Here is a 24,567-nt window from a genome sequence, read left to right as displayed (position 1 = left end):
TCACTGTCACTGAAGCTTGTGCCTTGTTTTAATTTTTGTAGGTATTTTGTATTTAGTTGTAGGCATGTATGTGTTCTGAGTAAAATAAACACAAATTCTTAGTTCAATTCTATCAATTTATTTAAAATAATAGATTTTTTATTTATTTATTTTAACAGGAAGAGCGATGTTCTTATTAGAACAACTCCGGATGTGCATTGACAGTGCAAAAGGAAAAAGAGAGAATGAGAAAAATGATCCTGTGTTAGGTACAATGGCATGCAAAGTCTTGAAATTTTCTTGATACTCTCTCCTTTTCTGACCAAAAGGCAATGTTGGTATTTTCTTTCAGCTTCTATTTGGGATAAGGAATGATCCAACAAAAGAAGACTAACTGTTACAGAGAATAGGTTCCAGTTGGGTAGTAACTGTGTAACACTCTTTTGAAAGACTTAAATACTTTCCTTGGTCTTTGTCTGGTCAATTACATGTGTGATTAGAATCTGAATTATCTGAAAATAATACAAATATTAATTTGAATGGGTAAGTACACTTGAACTGTCTTCTGTTAAAAAGCTGTTGTAATTTCCTGTTGCAATCAAGAAATCAAATTCTTTTACTGTTTGTAAGTAGTCAAAACTCATCTCATGGTTAAAACATTATTATTATATTGTTATCAAATCTGTAGTATATAATGTGAATGAAGGTGCATATGGGCTCTTTTAGTCTGAAACAAATACGTGGTAACATAGATGAATTATAAGGTTTAAGAAGCTGTTACCTCCATTTTCTTCTTTGTAATGTGATATTCAGATAATGATAAAAAATAATCTGAGTAGTTATCCACATGCATATTCACAGCAAACTTTAACTGCTTTAACTTTACACAGCAGATATTTTCTTTCTGCACTCAAGAGTAATAGATGCCTTGAAACTGCATTAATTTCTGTGTTGCATCTCTGGAATGTTTTTATTAAGCTTTATTAGTTTTTTCAGTTACTCTACGACTTTGATTTTTCTGTAACTAAAGGTGTAGAGATACTGCCTGGGATAGGTACCCAGCAGCATTAAGAGCTTTGAAGATAAACTTTTCAAAGACCCTGTTAAGTCTGAAAATGTGCTACTAGTGTAGATCCCAATGAATCTGCCTTCAGATGTATTCCAATGGAATCCGCTTAAGAGGTGCTGAAATATAAGGACCAGCTCATAAACCTGGTAGTCACCCTTACTTCCATGAGTTTAATGCAGCAAACATATGGCTTCAGCTCTAAAACTGAGCTAGGCACTTGTGCCCTGCAATTCTGAATTTAATGTCTTGATCAAGGATCAATCAAGTGACAAGAACAAGCACAAGAAACTGAAGAGTTTAAAATATATATGATTTTAGGGGTATCAGGTTCCACAGTAATCCCTTTGCCATCCACCAAAAGAGGAACTTTAGATTTCAGAAACTGTTTTCCATCTTTCCTATTCATATCTTCTCAAGGAAACGACAGTACTTTCATAGAAGGAAGCAATTATCTCTGTCTCTTCTAACCAGTCCTTCTTTCTTCCCACTTCAGTATGGAGAAAATTCTAAGCTTAGACCATGCTTTTGTTGGAATGGCTAGATTTCATAGAAATAAGTCTTTTGTCCTTTTACTGGTTTGTTTTTTTCCCTCATCAAGCCTAGAACAGCTATATGGTTATTCATCCTCTTATGAAACTGGCCTTTACCTTGAATTCATAATAACAAAGTGCTTATGTTTACAGGTGCAATCTTCTAGGAAAAAAAGGATCTTAATGAGTTTGCCCATATTATAATAGTTTCAACCTAGAGAGCGGATCAGCTTGATGGTAGTATATTTTCCAGAGAATGTCAGTTCATCTGCTGCCTGGATCTAGCCTTTCAGAAATGTACTTCTTCTAACAGATTTCTTAGTATATTCAAATGTGCTGCGCAATACCCAAAGCTTTGCATTATGGATCAGCATCTTATCTGTTCTGCTAAGGTTGATACTACTTTGAATGGTTTTCTTGAAGAATATGTTCATATATGAAAATTGGAAGACTCATGAGGCTTTCCAAATGTGCTGTTGTGAAAGCCTCATAAGATAATGGAGGTTTGCCAAACTTAATTTAAAAGCATTTGGTAGTACTGTTACAAATCTACCAGTAATAAAGTTGACAATACCTGCATCTGACCATCAGTCCAGTAACCTTGGGCCATAATCTAAGGTTATTATTAACATTGATAGTATTTTAGTCTTTGGAAAACTTTATCTCATATAGTTGGGACATAAAATCACCTACATTGTGAATAAACATTTAATGAAGCATTTGAAGAATCTTGCAGCTGGGCGCTGAATATTTTGCTAAGTTGGGTTCTCTAACATGCTCTGTTCATATGCAATGGTGAGATGACACTGAAGAAAAGTAAAGACCCTGTCTGGGAGGAGCCAAGCTTCTTCAAAAGGTGTTCTGTAACTGGGTTCTGAGCTAAATTTGGCTTACTACGGAGCTATACCCATCTTATCTGCTCATCTTTTTGTTTGGGGATACAGGATAGGGGAGAAGCTGCATGTAGATCTTAAATGCAGAGATGGAAAGGAGTGCACTTGAGTTGTCTGCTTTAATATCAGATTTGCTGTCTCAGAAAACAGAATATTGCCTGTAGCTTCAAAGAATATTTAGTGTATGAAGCATCCTGAAATTCACATAATTGGATACAGGTTGAAACATTCTGCCTCATTTTCAGGGCATTAAAAATTTCAGTGGAGGAATTTTTTTCTCAGAGAAACACCACTGTTCTTGAGAAGTGTGCAGTTGCTTCTTCCAGGCATCTGTAATCACTGTGCTGATGAGTTTTTGCTGTAAATCAGATGAGATTCTATGGCTAGATTATTTATTTTTATAAAATACCACATCTTAATCTGGTCCTTCTTGAGATGAAAAAACCACAAGACTTGTTTCAAAAAGTTGCTTTGTTGCTTGGAGTGAGTAGAGGACAACTTACAACAGAGAATTGCCTTGCAATGTACCCAATCAAGAGTAAAGTTTTGAGTTGTAAAATTCAGTTTGTTTAGTACCAAGGCAATTAATTTTAGCATTGGATCACTTATGTAATCTCTGCTTCTTTCTCCACTTTGCATGAAGAAGATATTTCAAGTAGTACATGATAGATTTTGATGGTATTTTCAAATCAGAGTAATCTTAATGTCTCAGAAGTGAGAGAAGGCGGCAGTGTAAGGGTTCAAAGCTACATGAACTAGATTCCAGGTTATAGATTTCAGGAGAAAACTTTATCATTTCATTGAGTCACATAACAAACAAGAGTGTGATTCCCTGGATAGAGTAAAATTTGTCTGTGAAATATGATCTTTGTGAGGATCCTTCCAATGAGATGGGCTCAATATTAATAAGGTTTTTCCTGGACCTGAGGTTCAGACCAAGGTGCCAAAGAGTTGACAATTCGAATGAAGAAACTTATGTTGAATCTTTAAAAATTGCTATGAAAACCCTTCCTACAGTTAAGTGGGTAACTATAAGAAAGGTATCTCATTGCCAAAGAAATGCAGTTATCAGTGACTGGGTTGGAAAAGGATGAGTAGAGAAGTTTGGAGAATTTCTTAGTTATTCAGAAATTATGTCTTTGATCCATTGTTCAGGGGAAACATTTAAATTAATTGTACGTATCAATATTCTTGGACTTGATGTAAGTGCATGACTGATTTTGAGAGTATAGATAGGATGTAAAGTTCCTAATAAGTCAGTACTATTGTGTAGTTCACTGTGAAAAGTAAACTTCCTAATTTTCTAAATTGAGTCTGTATAGGGGCAAAATCTGTAACTGTGTTGCTGCCTGCTTCAGTGCAGGGTAAATTCTGAGCTTTGAAATGGTTGGCACAAAACAACATGAAAAAAATCTAAGAGGCAACCAACTTCTGAATTTTCCTTATTTTCTTTGTTTCTATTTGTCAAAGAGCTCCTTTTGCCTTGGATTGGAACTCAAATTGTAAAAAGAATGTAGGTTTGTCCTGAGAAAATTTAGAACATCCTGGAAGCTCTATGTGACTGTGGCTTGTAAATGGTTTTATAAAACAATGTATTGTTGTAATACTTATAAAACGTAAAGGGAATGGCAAAGCTTTCTTATCTTTGGTGAAAATGATGTGCTAGGGTCCTTCAGGTTGATCAATTTCTCCCTCCTCCTGGTGTCCAGTGCAGTAATTGAGATCTTTTCATGGAGTTGCTACATGAAGTGACTTGAGATGGATCTTTGAAATAGGGTTATTGATCAACTTTTCTGATTTACTCCTTTAGTGGTGCTGATGTATCAGAATGTGCTTAAATGTTTTTGATTGCTGAGGAGGCTATTTTGACCTATCAAGTTTAATTAATGTTTTTGAATATGATACTACCATTGATGTTGCTTTGGAAATATCTGTGCAAGTTCTAGTAGTGGATTAACACAGATAGCAGTAATGAAGCACACAATTTTATTTTTTTTCCCCCTAACAGAATGCAAGTTGTGCCAGTTAAATTAGTACATCCTATACTCAAAACCGTTTTATGCATGTGCTGTTATTTCTACTGTGGGATGGTGTGACTTGCCTTTGAGGCAGGGCAATCAGATTTGTTGCTGAAGGATCCCTTGGGGTGGATTAAAGTAGAAAACCACTAAATAATTGGTATAACAACAAATTTTATTAGAACTGCTTTGAAGCTATACATGGAAAACACTGTAATGGATTTGAATGGAAAGGAGTATATAGCTATTCTGAAGTGTGTGATCACCCTAAGGAGGAAAACTGTAAAGAAAAAAGAGGAGAAAAGACAAAGATAACCACCACCTGTGGCTACAATGAGGTGTGGGTGATTGTGGTCTGTGGTTGTGATATGCAGTAGGAGTCTGTCAGAGGTGGAGGCCTGCATAAGCATCAAAATTTGGGGTTTTTATAACCCTCATCTTTCCAGTAAACACCCAAATACCTCCTCCAGGAGGAGTTCCAGACATGTACAGTCTTCTTTCTTGAAGATCATGGAAATCCGGCAGTGCCAAGCAGGGGTGTGAGAGTGTGTGTTCAGGGGTTGGACAAAGTTTCTAAACAAAGGTTCTGAGTAAACTTTCAGAGTTTTGCAGCTTATGATGAGTGAAACTGTCATAAAAAAACCCCTTACCCTGCCTGTGCAGTTAAATTGTTTAACAGCGGTTTCTCTTAAATCTAAACTAGCTTTTTTAAGGCAAAATTTAGTCACAAAATTTAAGTGGTTCACTGCAGATGGTGTACTCATGTGTATGCAGAATAGGCTTGATCTCTTGCTTTAATACCGCTGATTTGGTGTCTAGTAGTGTTTGTGAATACTATAAACAAGATCGCACATACAATGTCATATAAGAATTGCAAATACTACAGAGTAGATTTTAGCTCCATATGACACACTGGGGTTTGGGAATTGTTGATTTTTACTGTCTTGTTGGAGGTAAAACTTTCATTTCATAAAATCATAGAATTTAAATTTCAGGAAACTGGGCCATCTTTTCCCTTTTTGAAATATTTAGCATAATTATAATAAATTTAAATTATTTGTCTTTAGACTTTCCTAGATGAATGTGTTTTGTCTGCATAATAAATGAGTTACTGTGTAATAGTAAAAACTGCGATTTGAAAAGTAACAAAACAAAAGTATTGCAAAGAATCACACAGAGCATTTGGACATGCTTTCTTCTTGTTAGAATAAATGTAAAACTGTATAGTTGACATCTTGGAAGGGTTGTCAACTGCTCAGTATCGTTATCTTAGTTGTTCCAACAACTTTGTGCATAGGATACGTTGTGGTGCTTTTTTTAATTAAGGCTTCAGAACTGACTAAATAATACCATTAAAGCAAAATCTTGTGTGATTAGATTCAATATTTAAATTTAAAGAACAAACAATTCAAAAGCATATGCATATTAAATCATAAACTAGAAATGCAGCTAAGAGCTTCCTTGTTGTATTTATGGCAGGGTATAATTGTAACTTGCTTGGAAGCACAGCTGCTGGTTCAAACCTGCAGGTTGCTTTAAGCTGAGAATTACAGCCTGGTTGGGGAATGTCTGTGCACGGTTATTCTGCTTTTTATGACTGTGAGTTACTGGGCAAAGACTGAGACAAAACATATGGACCTTCAATCCTACCATGAATGACCCTTCCTGATGAGCAAAATTGGGAATGTTTTAATGATCCAAGTCAGGGAGTTTGGGGAAAAGCTCTTTGCACACGCTTTTTTCATTAAAAAATAAGGAAAGCATTTCTGAAAGTGACTAAGATCTTCTACAGAAATGTCACTTGAAAATATGGTATTACATTTTTATTACTATTATATATTATCTCTGTAAACAAAAATGGGAGGGCAAAAATTCTTAATGATATTTTTCTGTCTTAGACACCATACAAATCCACCAAAAGATCAGGAAGAGTGATGGAAAAACACTACCTTGGTGTTCTTCAGGGGAAAGTGCTGTAAAGCAAAATTCTGTAACAGCGATGATAATTCAAACAAGTACTGAGCCCTTTGGAGATGATTGTGCTGTGAACAGGACTACTGAAGAACAACTTCACAGTGGTGAGGATAAAAATGTAGATGTGATAATACAGACAGGCAGGGAGCACAGCACTTCAGGCTTCTCCAGTCAGGAGCAGAGAGACCCAGGTGGAAATGTGATGGATATATTGAATTGGGCCAGACCTCTTCCTGCTCTACTTTCTCCAGTACAGCTTTCACCACTTACTACACAGGTGAGTTTCAGGATGCGTCTGACTTGGCACTTAACTTGGTCTTAAAATTACTAAAGATACTAAAGAAATAATGATGTTTTGTTTGTTTGGTTGTTGTTTTTTTTGTTTGTTTGTTTGTATCAGTATTACTTACTCATGCACTGAAAAGGTCTCTGTGTGCTTAGATCTGTATGGATACTTTAACCTTGTGGCATATGGTTATGTGAGGAAGGGAGGATGCTGGGGAGAATCAGAAGAGTAAAAGTGAGGAAGCAGGATGCTGGGGAGAATCAGAAGAGTAAAAGTGAGGAAATGTGTGGGTTGAGATAAAGACAGTTTAATAGGAAAAGCTGCGCATGCAAGCAAAGCAGAACAAGGAATTCATTCACTCTTTCACATGAGCAGGCAGGTCAACAGGATTCCATCATGCATAATGGTGACTTGGGAAGATAAATATCATCAGACCAAATGTCCACCCTTCCTTCTTTTCCTCTCTTTATATGCTCAGCATGATGCCATAATGGTATGGGATGTCTCTTTGGTCTGTTGGAGTCAGCTGTCCAAGCTGTGTCTCCTCCCAGCTTCCCATGCATCCCCCTAGTGCTCTCACCAGTGTGCCGGTAGGAGAAGCAGAAAAGCCCTTGATGCTGTGCAAGCACCACTCAGCAATAATGAAAACATTTCTATATTATTAACACCATTTTCAGCACAAATCCAAAACATACCCCCTTTTCTGTGAAGAAAACTAACTATCCTAGCCAAAACCAGTATACAGTCACCTATGTCTCAACTTGCTATCATAATTTCCTAGTGGTGTAGACCTTAAGTCCCAATTTGTGTTCAATGTAAGCTTGGCTTTCATAGCAAAATTCCAGAGCTTGAAAGTTAGATTCTGCTCAAATGCTCTTTTCCGGTAATTTTAGAATGCAAGTAGGTAGATAAAGAAGTCTCCTATTTTTACAGAGGTACTTTCATTCACTATGAAGATCAATGGTGGAGAGGGTTGTAATTTTGTTGACCAGCCTTAATCTCTCAAAACCATTGCATGTCAGGGCCTTAAGTGTACTTGCTTAGAAAAGTAGGTCCTAAAACTGATACTAGGGTTCAGATTATTAACTTTGCTTTTTTTGATTGAAGGATATGTTCTTGGGAGAAGTCACAGGTTCCAGTGATGAAGAAGATGATTGCAGTACTTCTGCACTGGAGGATATTTTACAAGAAGACCAAGTTCAGCCTCTGAGTTGTAATGTAATCAGCCCTGGTGATGAGTGTAACAGACAGTGCAAATCATGTGAGCATGGTTTTGATGCAGAAATCTCACTTAATCTGAGTTGGAATGAAAAGAATATTCATATCAGTCCTAAGACGTCAAGGAAGGAGAGAGATGCTGAAAGAAAGCAAGCCGAAGGTGCTACTCTAATGACAAACATGGTAACTAACAAATATTGTTTGGAGGAGAATTCTGGGGATGTGGAAACTGAGAACAGAAAACTAACTGGAGCAACAGCACACAAATTGGGAGACATGGAAGAACAGAAAGGAGATGGTGAGGACATGAACAGTGAAGAGGGAGATTCTTCAGTAGATTTTGTGTTACAAAGTTTCAAGTCTCAGAATCAGATAGAAAAATGTAGTGTGGTAGAGCAAACAGAGGAGAATGTAACCTTAATTAGAGCTGTTGATAATGAGGGTACACATGAAAAATGTGGTGAATTAGTAAATGTAGAGAGAGATAAATTAGTAGCACAGAGAGAAGCTTCCAGAGAAGCATCTGTTCTGCAGAGTGTTTCTCATTTCCTATCTAAGCAATGCATTGTGCTTCAAAGAGAAGATGCTGAGGAAAAATCTGATGAGTTGATAGAAAATGAAGTGGTTGAAAATAAATCAAAAAATGCAGTCAAATTAACTAATATGACTGGAGCTATTGAGATCTCTGCACACTCTCAGTGCTCTGAAATAAAATATGACAGTGAAGAGATTCTGGAGAAACAACATATGCACACAAAAGACAAAGTGAACAGAGAATGTGAACCAGAGACTGTTCAAGTCTCTAGGCATTATTTACCTGTATCTGCTACTGAAGGAATCAGAACTTTGTCAGTCTTTCCAAATGATGAACACCTCAAAATTGAAGACATGAATATAACCAGAGCTCTAACTCCTGAACTACCTATGAAATTTAACAGAGGAAGTGTTCTAGAAATAGCTGAATTGTCAGAGCTACTCCATAGTGCAGAAAATGTAAAACTAGTAGATATAAAGGAGGTGGTAGGTTTACAAAGCAAACCACATCACGAGGAAGATGGTAGTAATTTATCTCAAAGGAAGTCAAACTTAGAAAATATACTTTCACTATCAAAGACAGCATGCATTATTGGTGCAGAAAGCAGTGTAGCTAAGTGTGGATCTTCTGCATTAGATTTTACAGAAGTGAAAGGTGAAATAAAACAATCTGAAAACTTATGTAAGACATTAGAATGTGGGCAGTCCAAATCTCAAAACTTTAGACTGTTTGAATCTCTAGAGACTGAAGTCAGAGTTAATCCAGAAGATTGTGGAGGGGAAATCAGTGAGTTGTTAGCAAGAGGGGATACAATTGAATCTATCTTAAGAGAAAGTAATCCCATTTCTCAGGAACAGTGTGCAAAACCTCTGACTCAGCTCTTGATAACTGAAGATTTTAAATGTGATGAAATAAAAGGGAAATTAAATAAACAAAGCAAGGAATTGGTGACTGAGACTTGCTTCAGTTCACTGAAGCAGGAAAAGAATGTTTTGAAGAAAAATGATATTTTGGAGATCATTTGCCATCCTACTTCAGAAATGGAATATAGAAGTGGCTTGGCTTTTTCTACTCAAAAGGACTTGGAGAAATGCTGTACAAGTAATGAGGAAACCAATTCTCCTGTGCAAGTGGGAATTGGCTTGGAATCCACAAGATCTCCGGATCTAAATTTCAGTCTTCAGAAAGTTGTTAGTTTCCTTGAAACTAACTTAGCAGGAAAGGCTGCTTTTTCCTGTACTTGGGAAAACAAGGGACAAGATTCCATTATGAGTAGTATATTTAACTGTTCTTCAGATAACTTAGAAGAGGGTGCTGAGATTCTGTCTACTGAACAAGTCAACATGGGCAAAGAGCCAGGTTGCCCTGAGAGAGAATATGTACACAAAAATGAAGAGAAAACTTCAGATAAGGAGCAGTCAGTAGATAAAGAACCTCAAGCATCTGTTAAATCTCAGATCATATATGCAAACACTTATAAGAAGAATGCTTTTCTCCAAAAGTTTGATTGTCAAGAATCGGGATGCAGGACTTCTATGTGGAAGGTTAGAACAGGTCCTTCTAGAATTTATTCACTAACAGGTGGGAGAGAAAGTAAAGAACTGAATAGTTTTGTGGGTTCTGGGAAAAATGCCATAATAAATTGTAAAAGTGATTTTGATATGCCAGAGCAGAGCAATGACTCTGAAGAAAAGGACTGTTCTATACAAAAAGTTAAGTACGTGAAGTGTTCTGAATGTGTTCCAATGTTTAGAAACAAACTGAGAGCTTCCAGCAGAATTGCATTGGGTGCTCTGGAAACCGGTGCAATTGTTGATGCTGATTACCAAGTATGTGAACTTCATTCAATGATGCACCCAGGAAGTACTTTCACAGTTAGTCACCTAAAAGCAGACACTGTCGTGGGTATGAATCCACAGTGTGAACCAAATAACTCTGGAGATACTGCAAATGAGTGGTCAAGTGTGACTGGGGAGAGTTGTCCTGAAGACTCAGCCTCTTGGAAAACAGAATGTATATTAGTAACCTCTCAAAATACTGAGAGTGCTAATGAACTCATGCAGTCTAACATAGCTGGATGCATCAGTCACAATGAGGAAAGTCTATTAAAATCTGGAACATCAAAAGAAAGCCTTGTGACGCCAAATGCTTCAAAAAATAGGTTGCCACTATGCAAGATGTTAAGCAGATTCTCAGAAAATTGCAGGCTGACTGTAAAAACCAGTAAATTAAATGCAAGAATGCTAGCACTTGGCAATTTCTTAGAAGAAAATGATTTTGCTAAACTTCAGTCAAATGGGAAACAAGGTTTATTACACAGTGTTGATACGGGGGTCTCAGTGTTTGAAGAATATAATAATAATAATCAAACTGCTTACAATACAGGAGAAAGCAGCACTGATGTTATCATAGATAGTGGTACAAAAAACATTTTACTCAATTATCTCCCAAGTCCAGCCCTCTCTGATGTAAGGTGCAGTTGTCAAACAGTTGGTCAGCTTTCTGAACCACAAAAGACAGTATTAGAGAAGTTACATATGGTGGAATCAGAGTCTTCTGCTCTCAAGAAGAGCAATAAGTGGAAGTGTAAAGAGCAAGAACCATCTGAAATGTTGACTGTTTCTGCCAAAACAACTGCCCAAGTAATGCATACCAAGCTATCAAAGAAACTGTTTCAAGGTAAAAGAAAAACAAAGACTCTTAAAGTTACCCAGCCAGTTCTTGCAAATGCTAATACTTCTGTGGCAAAAAAATGCTCATCTGAGATGATAAATAAAATCAGGGAAGAGATAGGTCCTCCTCTGCCCCCCTTGCTACTGCCTCTGATTGCTACTCCTCCAAAAACTGCCTGTACTGTGTCCCCAGTAATGTCTTCTACAGGTCAATTCTCTCTGCTTTCCCCTCTTGATGATCTAATATCCCCACTATGCAAAACTCCTGTTCTTCCTCTCATGTCCCCATTAACAGATACTCCAGCAGTAAAATCTGCTATTTTATTTTCTCCTCCCTCACCCTCAGAAATGGCAGTAGGTAGAAGGATTCGCTCCTCACCTTTGAAATTTTGTACTTCCATTCCAAAGCATGCACTTCCCGTTCCAGGAAGATTTCCTCTCTTTGCAGCAGTTAGTGCTGGTCCAGGTGCCCTTCAGGAGAACTCTGTGAAAATATTGGACACTATGTATCCAGAGCTGTCTGCAAGGGCAAGGACACTAAACATTCTGAAAGGCAATATTCAGCTTAACCGATGTACTTTTTCAGACAGCCAAAGTTTTCCAGGACCTGTGCCTCAAGTAGGTGGATTCAAAGCAATTGCATCTACATCAACTGCTTTTCTTAAAGCTGGGAGCAATTTGAAATCTGATAGTGGCAAAGATGAAGACAAAGATGTGCAAAATCAGCAATTCTTTTCAAATCATCTTGGAAAAAGGACGCTACTGCAGGTATCTATGCCAAGAAGTGCCAAAAGACTGAGGCTGGAGAGTGAACCACCAAGGATGGAGCCTAGTGATGTTACTGCTGTCAGAAATACTAAAAATACCATCTCTGAAATGCAGGAGGCTTTCCATGGTATAAGCTATGAAATCAGTGATTCATCACAGTGTTCCAATTTAGAAGAATCACTACCAGTAAAGAAGGATTCTGAGTGCCAGAAAGTTTCTTTGGCATTAAAGAAAGTTGCTGAATCCTGTTTTGACTTGTTACCAGTTATCAAAGGTCATGTGTATGTTGGTAATATCTCAAAGATTCCAGTAATGAGAGATGAAGAGAGAGAAGTTGTCTATGAATTTGGTATAAAAAACAAGGTAAGTAGCATAATTTTAAATTTTGTTGTTTAATAATCACTTCTGTGTAGATGGAAAGAGTCTAAGTTTGTAGTATTTGAATTCTCAATTGTTGTGGCAATGTCCTGTGCCAAAGTGTAGTCTTGAAAGGTTATTAGAAATCTAAATTTTTATAACATAAGAAAATACAGAACTGCACAAGAAATTACTTTTCAGTGGTGTCCAAGATGCAAAACTGCAGTTATAAATACATATGCTTTTCTGATGTGTGCATAAACCACTTTATTTTTGCAGCATTTTTTGAAGTGGACAGTATTAACAGTTGTAGGAGTTTTTCCAAAATTACTCTAATTTTTTAATTAAAAAAATAAACTTTAATCTATATACTGGTATATAATTTAGTTCTATGTTTACCTTTACTATTCTACATCAGGTTATCAAATTTAATTTTATTGGAAAATTCTTCCCTTATTTCTCAGAACTTCCTTAGCATCAGTGCTGAAAAATTTTGCTTCAGTTGCCATCTTTCTCATAGATAATTTGTAGTTTACAGCAGAGCAGTTCACTGACTAGTACATGGCAGCATTTTGTCCTGTTACAGTCCTGGTACGTAATTAAGTTCTCCTTAGAAGTTGCTACCAAGATCTCAGACCTCTTTGTTAGGAGTTGTCAAGTCTGTTAAGTTCATAGAAGCAAGGCTTGTAGCTTTATGTTTTCAGGTCCAGCCAGTAGCAAGCCAGAGTACACACTCCTAGTAGAGAGACATGCACACAGTACACACCTACTCTTATTCCCTTGTCTGGTTAGTCAGGTTGAAATCCTGGCAGAGGAAAATACATTCGTATATATACAGATAATATGGATTCCCCCAGCAGCTAACATTAGGCACTCAGTATATTCAGTAGGTGACTGATATTCTTCTAACTTCTCATGTACTGACAAACTTAGAGACACAGAAGTATACACACATTCCTCCAGCAGCTGGTCTGGACTTGTGTCTGGGCCTCAGACTTGTGGTCTTTCAGGTGGCTGGCTTAGATCTTCTGGTTCCTCCCAAAGTTAACACTCAGAATCCCTGTGGTTCACAGCTGCCCAGTCTGAACTGTGTACTCTCCAGCACCTGGCTCCTAAACCTCTCATTCTACTCCCCACTTTGAGGTCTCCCTCTAAGCATCCCCTAATAAGTCATGCACGCTCTGCACAAACTCAATGTTCTTTTTCCTTGCATCTCATATTAAGTCCCATGTTACTATAGGCAGCAACATCTCCTCCCCGTCTCCTGCAGTGTGTACAGTGATCTGGAGAAAGACTGCCGTTAGCTTTCCTAGTAAATCTCACACCTGAACAATGGGCTGTTTGTCCTTCTGTGACATCTTTGGAAGTAGCTAAGTCAGGGTGCTTACCTTTGCTCTGATTAGGTTATTTGGTTACTCTACCTGTCATTATTCCTGTCCTCGTTCCTTCTACTTGTCATTATTCTCCTTGTTCTTAGAGGAAGACTGTTGTTAATCACATAAACAAACAATTTATATTAAAACAGTAGTAGCCCTGTTCTTCATTTGTTTATCGCATGTTTATTCTGGGAAGTTGCCTGCTCCTCCCTCTTTTTTCTTTCACTGGTTGCCTCTGATTTACTTTCCTGCGTTTTATATATATGCAAACAGTATTCTTGCAAATAAGATAGTAGTTTTTTTACTTGTTATACGACTACAGTGTTGTCAAGTATTCTTCAGTATGTAACAGTCTAACAATATATTTTGTGTCTTATAGCATTTAGCAGAGTCCTTGCTGTGTGTTATTCTCAATAAGCTGAAGGCTCAGAAGAATGCCCCAAATTATAATTTCAGTCAGGCTTTGTGTCGACTCTATGCAGGAATTTGTCGACAGTTGGGAGATTTGGAAAGAGCCCGCCTTTTCTGCTATAGTCTACTTAAAGAAGGTATAGTGTGGTTTAGTGGCCTTATATTGTAAATGTGCTGTGTGTCTTTGCTGCAGTGTGTCAGAATTATTATGTTTGTAAAAACAAACAGAAATCCTGTTCAAGGGTTGTTTTCCTCTTCAAGGCTTGTTTTCCAGAATTTTTTTCTGTAATGCAGAAATATAGACTGTTCTAGAAGAAATTCTCCTTCTCATAGTTCCACCACATCTGTACTGTAGTTTTGTGGTGACCTGGGCTCTTAGTAGTCTACTTAATTTTCCAAGGAAATATTTAATTTAGGACACTCTGTGCTTTCATTTCCTCACCATCTCCAAAATGATAATGTGATTTCTGTGAATTTCGTCCTTTTAGCCTATTAGTATTTTCTTATTTTAATTGAGTAGGTATTGATTCATAAAGTAAGTGTGATTTAAAACCAGGTATTTAACACAGTGTCAGGAGCTGGACAATAACTTGATCAAAACCAGGATATTTTTATAATATGTCCTCCTTAAAATCTTTTTACTTTCTGTTATCCAAATTCTTGCTTTGTTGAGAAGTTTTTTCCATTTTCATTCCCTTCCTTTGCTCCCCTGCCTTTTGGTCACAGGAACAAAGTTAACACATATGTACTATTGCAAAGTTAAGAATCTTAGTTTTGGAAGATTAAAACTCACTAAGTTTGAAAATAGTATACTGGTATCTGTGTTTAACATTAAAATAAAATTCAAGAGCACTGACAAGCAAAGTGCTAAAGCTTGAGATTGTTTCAATTACTTGCTATGTTTCATATAACGTTCCCATCTTTTTTTTGTTTTAATCTTAAAAAGGTTTGTGATTTCATTTTGTTCTTAGTTACCATTTTTTGAGGGGCTGTAATATTTTTGTTTGAGTTCTTTTTCAAATTCCTGTTCTCCCCTCTGTTTTTCTATCCTTCAGTCTGTTATAATTCTACTTTTACTTCTTTCATGTTAATAGTTTTAATACTGCACCATGTTAGAAACTATTACTTGTCAGATATATATTTTCTGCATCTAAAATAATAATTAAGCTTTTTGTTTTGCAGTATCTTACTGTTTTTTCTTTTTGTGGGCTCTTGCAAATATTAAACATTTCCCCTTTTTTCCTTTCTTTTTCCTTTCTAAGATCCAAACTTTAATAGCTTAATGCAGACTTTTATTGGATTATTTTATCTTCTATACATTGAATTGCATAAGTTTCTATTGTCATTGTTCTGTGGTTTTATAGTAATTTTTTGAGTGAGGACAGCTGTAAACACATCTTAAGTTCTGTTTAGGCATTTTAAAATTTGTTTGGTTTTATTTGATTACTATGCATTTATTTTTGGGTTTTCTCTTTCATGTAATTTCACATATTCCCATCAGAATTATTGCAACCCAAGCTACACAATTACCAGATTCACTATGAACAGTCAGTATTGCTTCTTTAGACCAACATCATTTGTTGTCTTGATAACTTGTCCATCGTTTTTCTTCTGTTCTCCTTTCAAGTGTTCTGCCTTAAGTGACTATAAATAAAATGTTACCTTTCTGGTTAATTTTCCTTTCACCTCTCCTCTGTTCCCTCCCTTTTTTCTTTTTTTAATTTTTTTTTATGCCCCTTGAACTCTACTCATTGTTGAGTGAATTTTATAAGTGTTTCAAATTCCTGGGCAGGCAATTCTAGTTGCCAGTAATTCTAGTTCACCAGCAGTCCTGATAGAAAAAACTGAATTCTTCACATGATGAGCAGCTTCAGAGTAGAAGTTCCATCCAAAACACCTCATTGAAGTGTATATCCTTTATGTTCATTAACGCTTCTTAGTTTGATATATTTTGATATGTTTTCTAGTACTTAAGATCTTTCAAAAAATGTAGATGTTATGCTGAAGTGAAAAGTGAATTCAGCTTTTAGATTTCATTGTTTTTTGTATTGTGTTTCAGGCATATGCATTCCAGTATAGCATTTCATGCATGGAAGTAGTATCTGCTTTTTTACTTATTCCAGTGTATTTGTTATTGCTTGCAATCTACACATTCATGTTTTATCTTAGTATTTTGCCTTGAAGCTCTCAGCTTTGGTATTCAGAAGGGTCTTTTGGGTTCCCACTGATGGTCTGGAACTGTCCTGTCAACAGATAGTTGTCAGATACTTGCTCTGAATTACTTTATTGAATGAGGATTCTTCAATTATATGGAGTAGCACAAATTTTTACATGTATGGAAGTATAAATAGTAGCATGCAACATTCATATATGCTTACATACAACTTGCATAATATGCAATTTCTCTGACAAAGTCTGGGAAAACTGCTGAGGAATATCAGATTTGAATTATGTGAAAGTTCTTTGCAAGCTTTATATATATATATCCAGATATATAATTACATATAATTTCACAGGTGTATGGGTGCAAAGTATTAGCAAGCACTGTAGATTTTTGTTTTTTTACTAATTCTAGTTTGGCCCAGTGATCAGAGTGCTTATTTGTGACTGGAATGTATTAGGTAGGTTGTTGGAGTGCAACTTCCAGTCTAATTGAATCCTAAAAGAATCCAGTTTCAATGCTCTAAGACCACTCTCCTTAGTGAACTAAAGTGAAGTAAGAAAGATGAAGGGAGAGGGAGTGAAATTACAATGGGGGAGGTGGCTTAAGGTTTGTTGGGGTTCTGCTGGTGTTTCTTGTTTGTTTTTTTTAATTGGATATTTTCTTCTTATTTAGTCTCAGGACTGAGATGTGCTAGTATGACTCCCTTCCCTTAGGCTTCAGTTCTGATGTGACTTCTGTGCCTTTTTTCCTAGTTACCTTGCTGAATGCACTAGCTTTTAATGCCAAAATATATTCATTTTTGTGTTTTAAAATGTTAAAAATTTACTTAATTATTTCTTTTTTTCCTTAGACTATCCAGACTCAGAAAAATTGATTTTATTTATCACAAATGTATGGTCTGACATATTTGTCTTCCAAGGTGCAATTAACAAAGCTATGCAATTAGTTGTCAGGAGGAGTGCAAGCAATGAGATGCTGGCCTGTTTAAGTGCTTATCTCAACTGGGAAGAGGTAATGTCTGATTTCATTGTCAATATCATCTTTTGTCTGCATTGGTCACTTTGCTGGCTGAATCAAATCAAGCAACTTTCTTTTCTAATGAAAGGTGTGAATATCCCATGGAGGCTGTACAGCTGCACAACTAATGCTGCTTCAGGCATTTTCCCCCTAGTTGTCTAGACCCTACTAGAATACAATACTTTTCTTGTTTTCCCATCTACTGAACATTAAAAGTAAAAGTTGTTTTTAAACTTTTAACTAGAGCATTGTTGGACTAGGGAATTCCTTCCATCTTTGGAACTGTTCTTTGAGATGTTTCTTTCTTTTGCTTTATATTGTTGCTTTTTAAAATATGTATTTGTTTTGTCTTTTGTAGTTCTCTGTGTAACAGGTAATATGTTACTACAGTTATTTTCAAGATGAGCTTGTTTCTTTTTACTCATGATCTTTTTGCAAGGTAGACTGTAAATACTTGTTTATCACAAAAAACTCAATTACTTAAGCAGCTGGTGTGATTAATACAAAACCAGTGATACCAGGAGAAGGATGATCAGTGAGAGCTGACTTCAAGCCTTTTAGCATTCGCCAAATCATTCAATTTCTATCAGTTTTCAGCAGGCACATATTACCATCCTGAAAAGAATGTTGCAAGAAAGGAAAATTGAAATAATTGGGAGCAATTTTATATCATGCAAATGGAAAGCCAGAGGTGCTTTGCTTCTAAAGGAGTTTGTGTAACAGGCTGGTGTGTCTGTTTAAAGGCTAGGGCCCCATATATTTGAAAACTCCATATTAATGCCAGGCTTGCTTCCTGGAAATTAAATAATTTTGTATATATCAAGTGAACAAAATCATATTGATTCATAGCTGTCCTAGTTGCCAAAAGGGAGCATGGCTAGGACTTGGAGATTAATTCTGTACCACCTCACATCATTACCAGGGATGTGGGGAAGGGGGTATCTTCCAGGGAGAATGAGTCCCTTCCAGGCCAGCATAGTGTGGTGGAGGGAGAGGTTGTGTACTGTTGTTTCCATGTGAATTGTTGGTCTCTCTTTTGTACCCTCCATCATTAGTATTTATTGTTATTACTGTTTGTATTCTTATCTCATTGCTGTTTCCAGTAAATTGTTCTTCTCTCAACCTGTGATCTTTATATTTGTGCCTCCAATTCTCCTCTCCATCCCGCCACAGAGAATAGGAAGGGAGAGGAGGGAGGAAGCTAGCTGTGCTTGGTTTCAGTGAGAGCACTAATCTGGAGAATACCATTCCTAAACTATGACAATAGCTCATCTATTCCCTATCCTAACATGCTGCTCTACAACTGCCTTGAGGAATGCAGTAGTCTTACTGCTGTCGTCATAGCCTTTCAGTGTTGTATGATTTTTTTTTTCTTTAATCTCTGAAACCAGCCCTGAATTTAATTTGGTATTACTGAAATTACAGCCCCCTAAACCTGCTTTAGTGCAGGAGTGAATTAATTTGGCATGGATTTGTATCTGGTTTTTTTTACTATTATATCACAGTTGTGATGTAGCATTAATCTCTGGTATTCAGTTACACTGTGCTGCAGTCCCTGTTTAGCAAAGAATTTGTATTCTCCATTCTGTTAGGTTACAGCTTTTAGTATCATGCCAGTAGAGATACACATAAGAATGTCCTAGTAAATGTTCCTGGAAATATTAATTCTTTGCACTCACACTACCTACTTTATTAATGGATCTCTGAAATATGAGAGCTACTGCAGCTGGGGAGAAATACTTCAGAATTTTCTATATTGAAGATAGGAGATGACATCATCCTGTCTGTAAGCTCTGTTTTACTTGGGTAGAAATACAGATAAAAATTTCAAGTAGATTGTGATTAACAGTCTGTTATACATATAATTCTAGGAGAAGATTTTTCTACTTCTGAAAGTAAAGCTCACTTGGGATGGGTATTCATTTCTTGGTCAAAGCATGTCATTTTAGTGCCTTGCACCATGGCACAACTTGTCAATTAGATGAGGTTTTGTACTGAGGAGATCTGCCAAGCACCTATTCTGTTTATGTGATAAGCTTAGACTTTTTTTATATGTCAGATATTCAAAAAATGTTTGTTTTTAAATTTCCTTTCTTCCCTTAGCTGTTTAATTGGCAGAATGGTTTCACATGACATATTTATTTACCTCAACTATTGAAAGTATTTGCTTGCAAATTCTCCCCTAATGAAGAATAAATAGTAATAAATTTTAAAACTATTTATATTAGACTAATTATTAGACTATATTAGACTAATCTTCTTGCACTGGAAAAACACACTTCTTACCTGTAGTGAGAGAAATAAAAATCCCCAAATTGTAGGAGAAGTTGAGAGAGTGGGTGTGAGATCTGTGTGTTTTCTTGTTTGGGTATTTTTTTCCCAAACTCTTCTTTTAGTAAAAGTGTCAGAAAAAATACCTAGTACTTGAAGGTTTTGGTTTATGTACTCTATTTGTTTGTGCTAATTCAACCCAAAAGTTGGATATATGGTGTAAGATGCTGTACACAGTCAGTATCAAATATTTGTAAAGAGTTTGGTTCTGGGCTGGTAATTTTTTATGCATTAAGATAATTACCTTCTAAAATTCCAGAGTTCATCTTTAGATGCTGGTATTATGGTCTCAAACCTGCTTTTAGAAATGCAGTCATGTACAAAAGTAGAATTTCACCTGAGTGAGCAGTATGGAGAAGATCTCAGTGAAGATGCTTGGCAGTATATATTTGCTGTTGATTTACTCTGCTCTCATATGAAGTGGGATTGGACACATGATAACGTTATAAGGTATTGTGGTGATCATGACTTTCAAATGTTTTCCTTTGTGTTTTTTTCTGAGGTTTGTTTTGGTGGTGTTTTTTTGTTTCCCAAATTCATTATGACTTAGCTTTTAACATAATAAAATGTTGCGTAGGTATTTAGAAAATGAGGATGTTTCAGCCTGATGAGACCTAGATTACTGTGTATGTGTGCATTATTTTAAGATAGGAGAAATTATCAATGAAGAAATGTAGTATTTTATGGTATTGTCCCAAGAAATGAACCCTGTTAGAGCTATTCTAGTAAAGAATTGCTTTCAAAATAGCTGTATAAGATTTTGAGATTGTCTGTCAGTGAAGCAAAGTGATTGTCTTCTTCTGAACGCACTTGTTGAATTCCCCTTCCCCCACTGTAGAAAATGAAGGTGGAATTTCTGATATGAAAATAACACTGCTTATGTGCTGGAAGTGAAATATATCCATACTCATTAATGTATTATGTTGATTTCAGTCTGATTTTAATTCTAAAATAATTATAATACTTAGAGTCAATGTCTTAATTTTTCTTTGAACCTAAAATCCAGGATATGGACTGCTACCATACTTAACCTTGTTTGAAAGACTCCATTTTGACTGCTACACTGATCTGACAGCCTTGATTTTCCCTATAGAGGTTACATGACTTAGGAGACATTTGTTTATCTGTGACATAACATAATAAGTGATACTTATAATCATCGTCTTGTATATAAATTCCATACCTTCAGATAGTAAAGAAGATTTTTTTGTTGAAATACTTTCAGAATTAATACAAAATAGCTTCAGTGAAACATATGTAGTCTTAATTAAAGCCATTCCAAGATGATTGTCTCTTGAGTTGTGCTGGTAATAGGACCTAGGTAACTAGGTCTAGACCTAGACCTAGGTAACTCTACCTAGACCTAGGTAACTAGGTCTATCAGCATAATTTTAAGGATTAAAAAAGTCTTACTTTGGGTCATTTTAGGTTTAAAAACAAGCATCACATCCTACTCGTAAAAAACAAACTGAATTTTCAGTCATATAAGAAACTTACAGAACATATCAGCATGACATTTGAAAGCAACATGATTTCATATACATTTGTCAAGTCAGTCTACGTAAAGTTAGTAACAAACAAAAGAGTCATTTGTGTATGAATACTATAACTACCCCTTCATGCAGTATGAGATTTTCAAATTAATTTTTCTTTCACAGCAAAGTGCTTTGGCCTTCTATGGATAACTGGATAAAGAAGAGAAAGGGGCATGAAACTGCTCAATCAATTCGTGATAGTGTTATAGCATTGACACTCAGGCTAATTGGTAAGTAAACTAAATTCTTGGTTGAACTTTTATTTTGTATAAGTATGTCTTTATGAAAGTGTCAGGCCTATCTGGAAAGGGGGTTGAAGTATTATTGAATTTTATTGGATCTTTTTGCAGGTATTTTCTGTTTATCAGCCTGTGGAAAGAAGGTACTTAAGTTTTCAGAGATGTCATATTGATTCATGATAACAAATACCAACATGTTTTATGTATTTAAAATAAAATTATCTGTAGCCACATATAGAATCATAGAAATCCTGAGTTGGATGGGACCCACTGGGATCATTGAAGTCCAACTCCTACCCTGCACAGGCCAGCTCCAGGAATCACACCACATGCTTAATGCATCTTGAAATCAGACAGGATTGGTGCTGTGACCAGTTCCCTGAGATGCCTGTTCCAGTGCCTAACCAACCTCTGGGTGAAGAATATTTTTCTAATAGCTAACCTAAACCTCCCATGACACAGCTTCATGCCATATAGTTTCCAGCAAAATGTATAAAATGCGGTTTTTTATGCAACTTAATACCATAATAAATTTAAGCTAGATTAATTTATTTGGGATCTAGGTGGCATTTGATGTAAATATATATAATTTGAGTTTCAATAAATATTTTCAGTATGTAGGCTATATGACAGGGTTTATTTAAAAAATTGCATTCTTTCTGAGTTTTACACTTAAAAATTGTAAACCTATAGGAGGTTGAATCAGTCTGATGAAAAATGCATTGGGGTCTTCAGTTACACAAGGAATAAGACAACTGTTGTTCCGAAGACAACATGGTAACAGGAATTTTTTGTAGTTAAAATTTACATTTTCTGTTGATATTTCAACAGACAGACAGACAGTTGGGAAGTATAAAAGCTGGGAAGTTGACTGTCTAAATAGTCAGATATGTAGTAACACTTTTTTTCTTTCAGGTCGATTAGGACAAATAGGTTTGAAGGAAGGCTATCTTGCTGCAGTGAAGAATATTAGTTCAGTAATTGGACTGTTTGTACAGCATGCAAAAGAGGAAGGTAATGTTCTTTTAGAGGAACTTGAGTGTAACATCCACAATGTGAAGTTCTGCAATGCCAGAATATATTTTAAGGCACACATGGGAAAACAGCCTGCTCTTGCAGTTTTTATTAGTATATAACAGGTCAAACAGTTTTCAGTTTGAGTCCCTTTCTGTTACAAAGTTAATGAGCTATTAACAGTATTACCTTCTGTTTGAGACAGGGGAAAAATGTGAGATGGTTTCAGACACCTTGGAATTGGACTGTTTCATGTAAGAGCCTGCCAGCTGCATTAGAGATCACTTAAAGGGTGATCAAGTTAAGATCACTTGAAGGGTGATTCTAACTTGAGCAGTAATAACTAATTTTTTAACTGAGCAATTTATGCTGAAGCTTACTAATAAAATTGTTGTACTGGGAGACGGACAGTTCAGGGTCCTGATGAGATGAAACAAGGCAGTTAGAGCAGCAGAAATCCACATTGTTAAGTTACTCTGGATGTTAAGTACATTTTGCAGTGAAGCATTTGTTATTGTTTGGGAGCTGTTTTGAACCACCTGTATAACTTCTCTTCCTTGCAATCTCAAGTTCTAACATGGTAGTGTATAGTGTACAGCGTATGCCTGTTTTTCTGACTCAGTGTAAGCCTGACTGCTTTCTTAAGTCTGATTACTCTGAGCTAAAGTCACTAGATTCTTAATTCCTGTACACCCTTTGAGTACTAAAAAGTTGCTGAATTGAGAAAACTGGAAAGTGTTAGTATAAAATGAGATGTTACAGAATTTGTTTGCACGTTGTCATCTTTCTACATTATGGTGTTAGACATCACAACTGCTGATGTGTTTTATTTTCAGTTCTTGAATAATAGTTTCTATAGATTCAAGATTCCCTAAAACATTTTTGCTTATCAAAAAGTATCTATAAGCTGATTTTTGTTAACTTTTTGCAGCTATTCCTTGGGGTGTGCAGCTGGCAGCCGTATATTCACTATGTGACTTGGGTTCAAGCAATCCAGAAGGTATTGTTGAGGCCATCCATACCTGGAGAACAAAAGTTCATGACAACATCCCTTCTGCTATCACAGATGGCATAGCTGAAATCACCTCTCTGTGTGAAATGGAGCTAAACTAGGGAAGTGGACTGATCTAAAGGAAAAAGTGCCTTACCTATTAAGCAGTAGTTGGTTCCAGTTAAGAATCATACCAAGTGGTGTGTCTTCTTGTATTTCATGCTTTTAATCAGAATGTCTGATCATACAAAGCAAGGTCAAGTATTTTATTTGGCTTTTCTGTTTGAAGGAAGAGTTTTTATAAAATAAACAAAAATACTTGCTTTTCCTAGTAGCTGATTAGTGATCTGAAAATGAGTGCATCTTGAACTTCTGATATATTTCTGGTTTGATGACAATAAAAATCAGTAACAGTTTTTGTTTTTCTACCTACATCAGTTTGGAGTATGGACTATTTGACAGAATATTCAGCGTGACTTGAAAACCTGGCTCTATTATTTTGTACTATTTTAATAAAGTAACCATTCAGATAGCAGAACATTCCCCAGATTCTGCTTTATTTTGCTTGGGTTGTCTTATAAACTTAATTTAAAATACTTGTGGAAAACAGGTAGGAATTGACTTTTTTTGTAGCCATTGTGTATGGAGTAACAGATACTAAATCTCTAAACTTGTATATATGGTGTATTCTGATGTGTCTCACATTTGATATTTTTTCCACTTGGAGAATTTTGTGTATGTAAATAGAGTTGGTTGAAAAAAAGTTCATGTTTCTAATGATAGCTTCACTACACTCTGTTTTTGTATCTCTCATAATAAAAGAGATGAATACTATTGTGTTCTTGTTGACCTTTTAAATAACCCAGAGTTAACTGTGTTTCTAGCTTATAAAAATACTGTTTTGGGGGGCAGCAGGAAATTGCCTGTTGAGGTAATTTCATTCACACAGAATGAATTGTCCATAACATTGCAGTTCTGGACATCTCTCCAAAAGTTTCTGGTATGCTTTGGAGGCTTGGGAAGCAGCCTCAAAATACTATTGAAAATTTGTATTTTCACTCTGTGGTTGTGCCCATGTGAAGGGGTGAGCTTTGCTAATGCAGATTCTTATTGTAATGGGACCTAGCTTCTGACAGAGTTTTGTGGTGCTGATATGCATTGTGATTTTTGTGCCTCTTCTAAGTGTGACT

At 36.1% G+C, this 24,567-nt stretch overlaps 1 protein-coding gene across 3 annotated transcripts in view; it reads left to right on the top strand.

The window, feature by feature from the left end:
• The window catches only part of ICE1 (interactor of little elongation complex ELL subunit 1), a 38,392-nt gene extending 14,181 nt beyond the window's left edge, over positions 1–24,211 (top strand). For 2 of the 3 annotated variants that reach the window (XM_077179529.1, XM_077179539.1), the window contains 9 exons: positions 159–248; positions 6,388–6,740; positions 7,857–12,305; positions 14,055–14,223; positions 17,101–17,261; positions 19,858–20,048; positions 21,257–21,363; positions 22,288–22,386; positions 23,318–24,211. In XM_077179529.1, the coding sequence (XP_077035644.1) occupies positions 159–248; positions 6,388–6,740; positions 7,857–12,305; positions 14,055–14,223; positions 17,101–17,261; positions 19,858–20,048; positions 21,257–21,363; positions 22,288–22,386; positions 23,318–23,499 (5,801 nt within the window). In that variant the 3' untranslated portion in view covers positions 23,500–24,211. The remainder of the gene's footprint in view (positions 1–158; positions 249–6,387; positions 6,741–7,856; positions 12,306–14,054; positions 14,224–17,100; positions 17,262–19,857; positions 20,049–21,256; positions 21,364–22,287; positions 22,387–23,317) is intronic. The other variant, XM_077179536.1, reaches the window with a different exon arrangement.
• Positions 24,212–24,567: the final 356 nt, after the last annotated feature.

This window comes from Agelaius phoeniceus, chromosome 1, assembly GCF_051311805.1.
Source record: "Agelaius phoeniceus isolate bAgePho1 chromosome 1, bAgePho1.hap1, whole genome shotgun sequence".
Taxonomy (NCBI): Eukaryota; Metazoa; Chordata; class Aves; order Passeriformes; family Icteridae; genus Agelaius; species Agelaius phoeniceus.
Note: the sequence above shows the minus strand (reverse complement) of the source record. Positions and strands in the feature narration are given on the sequence as shown.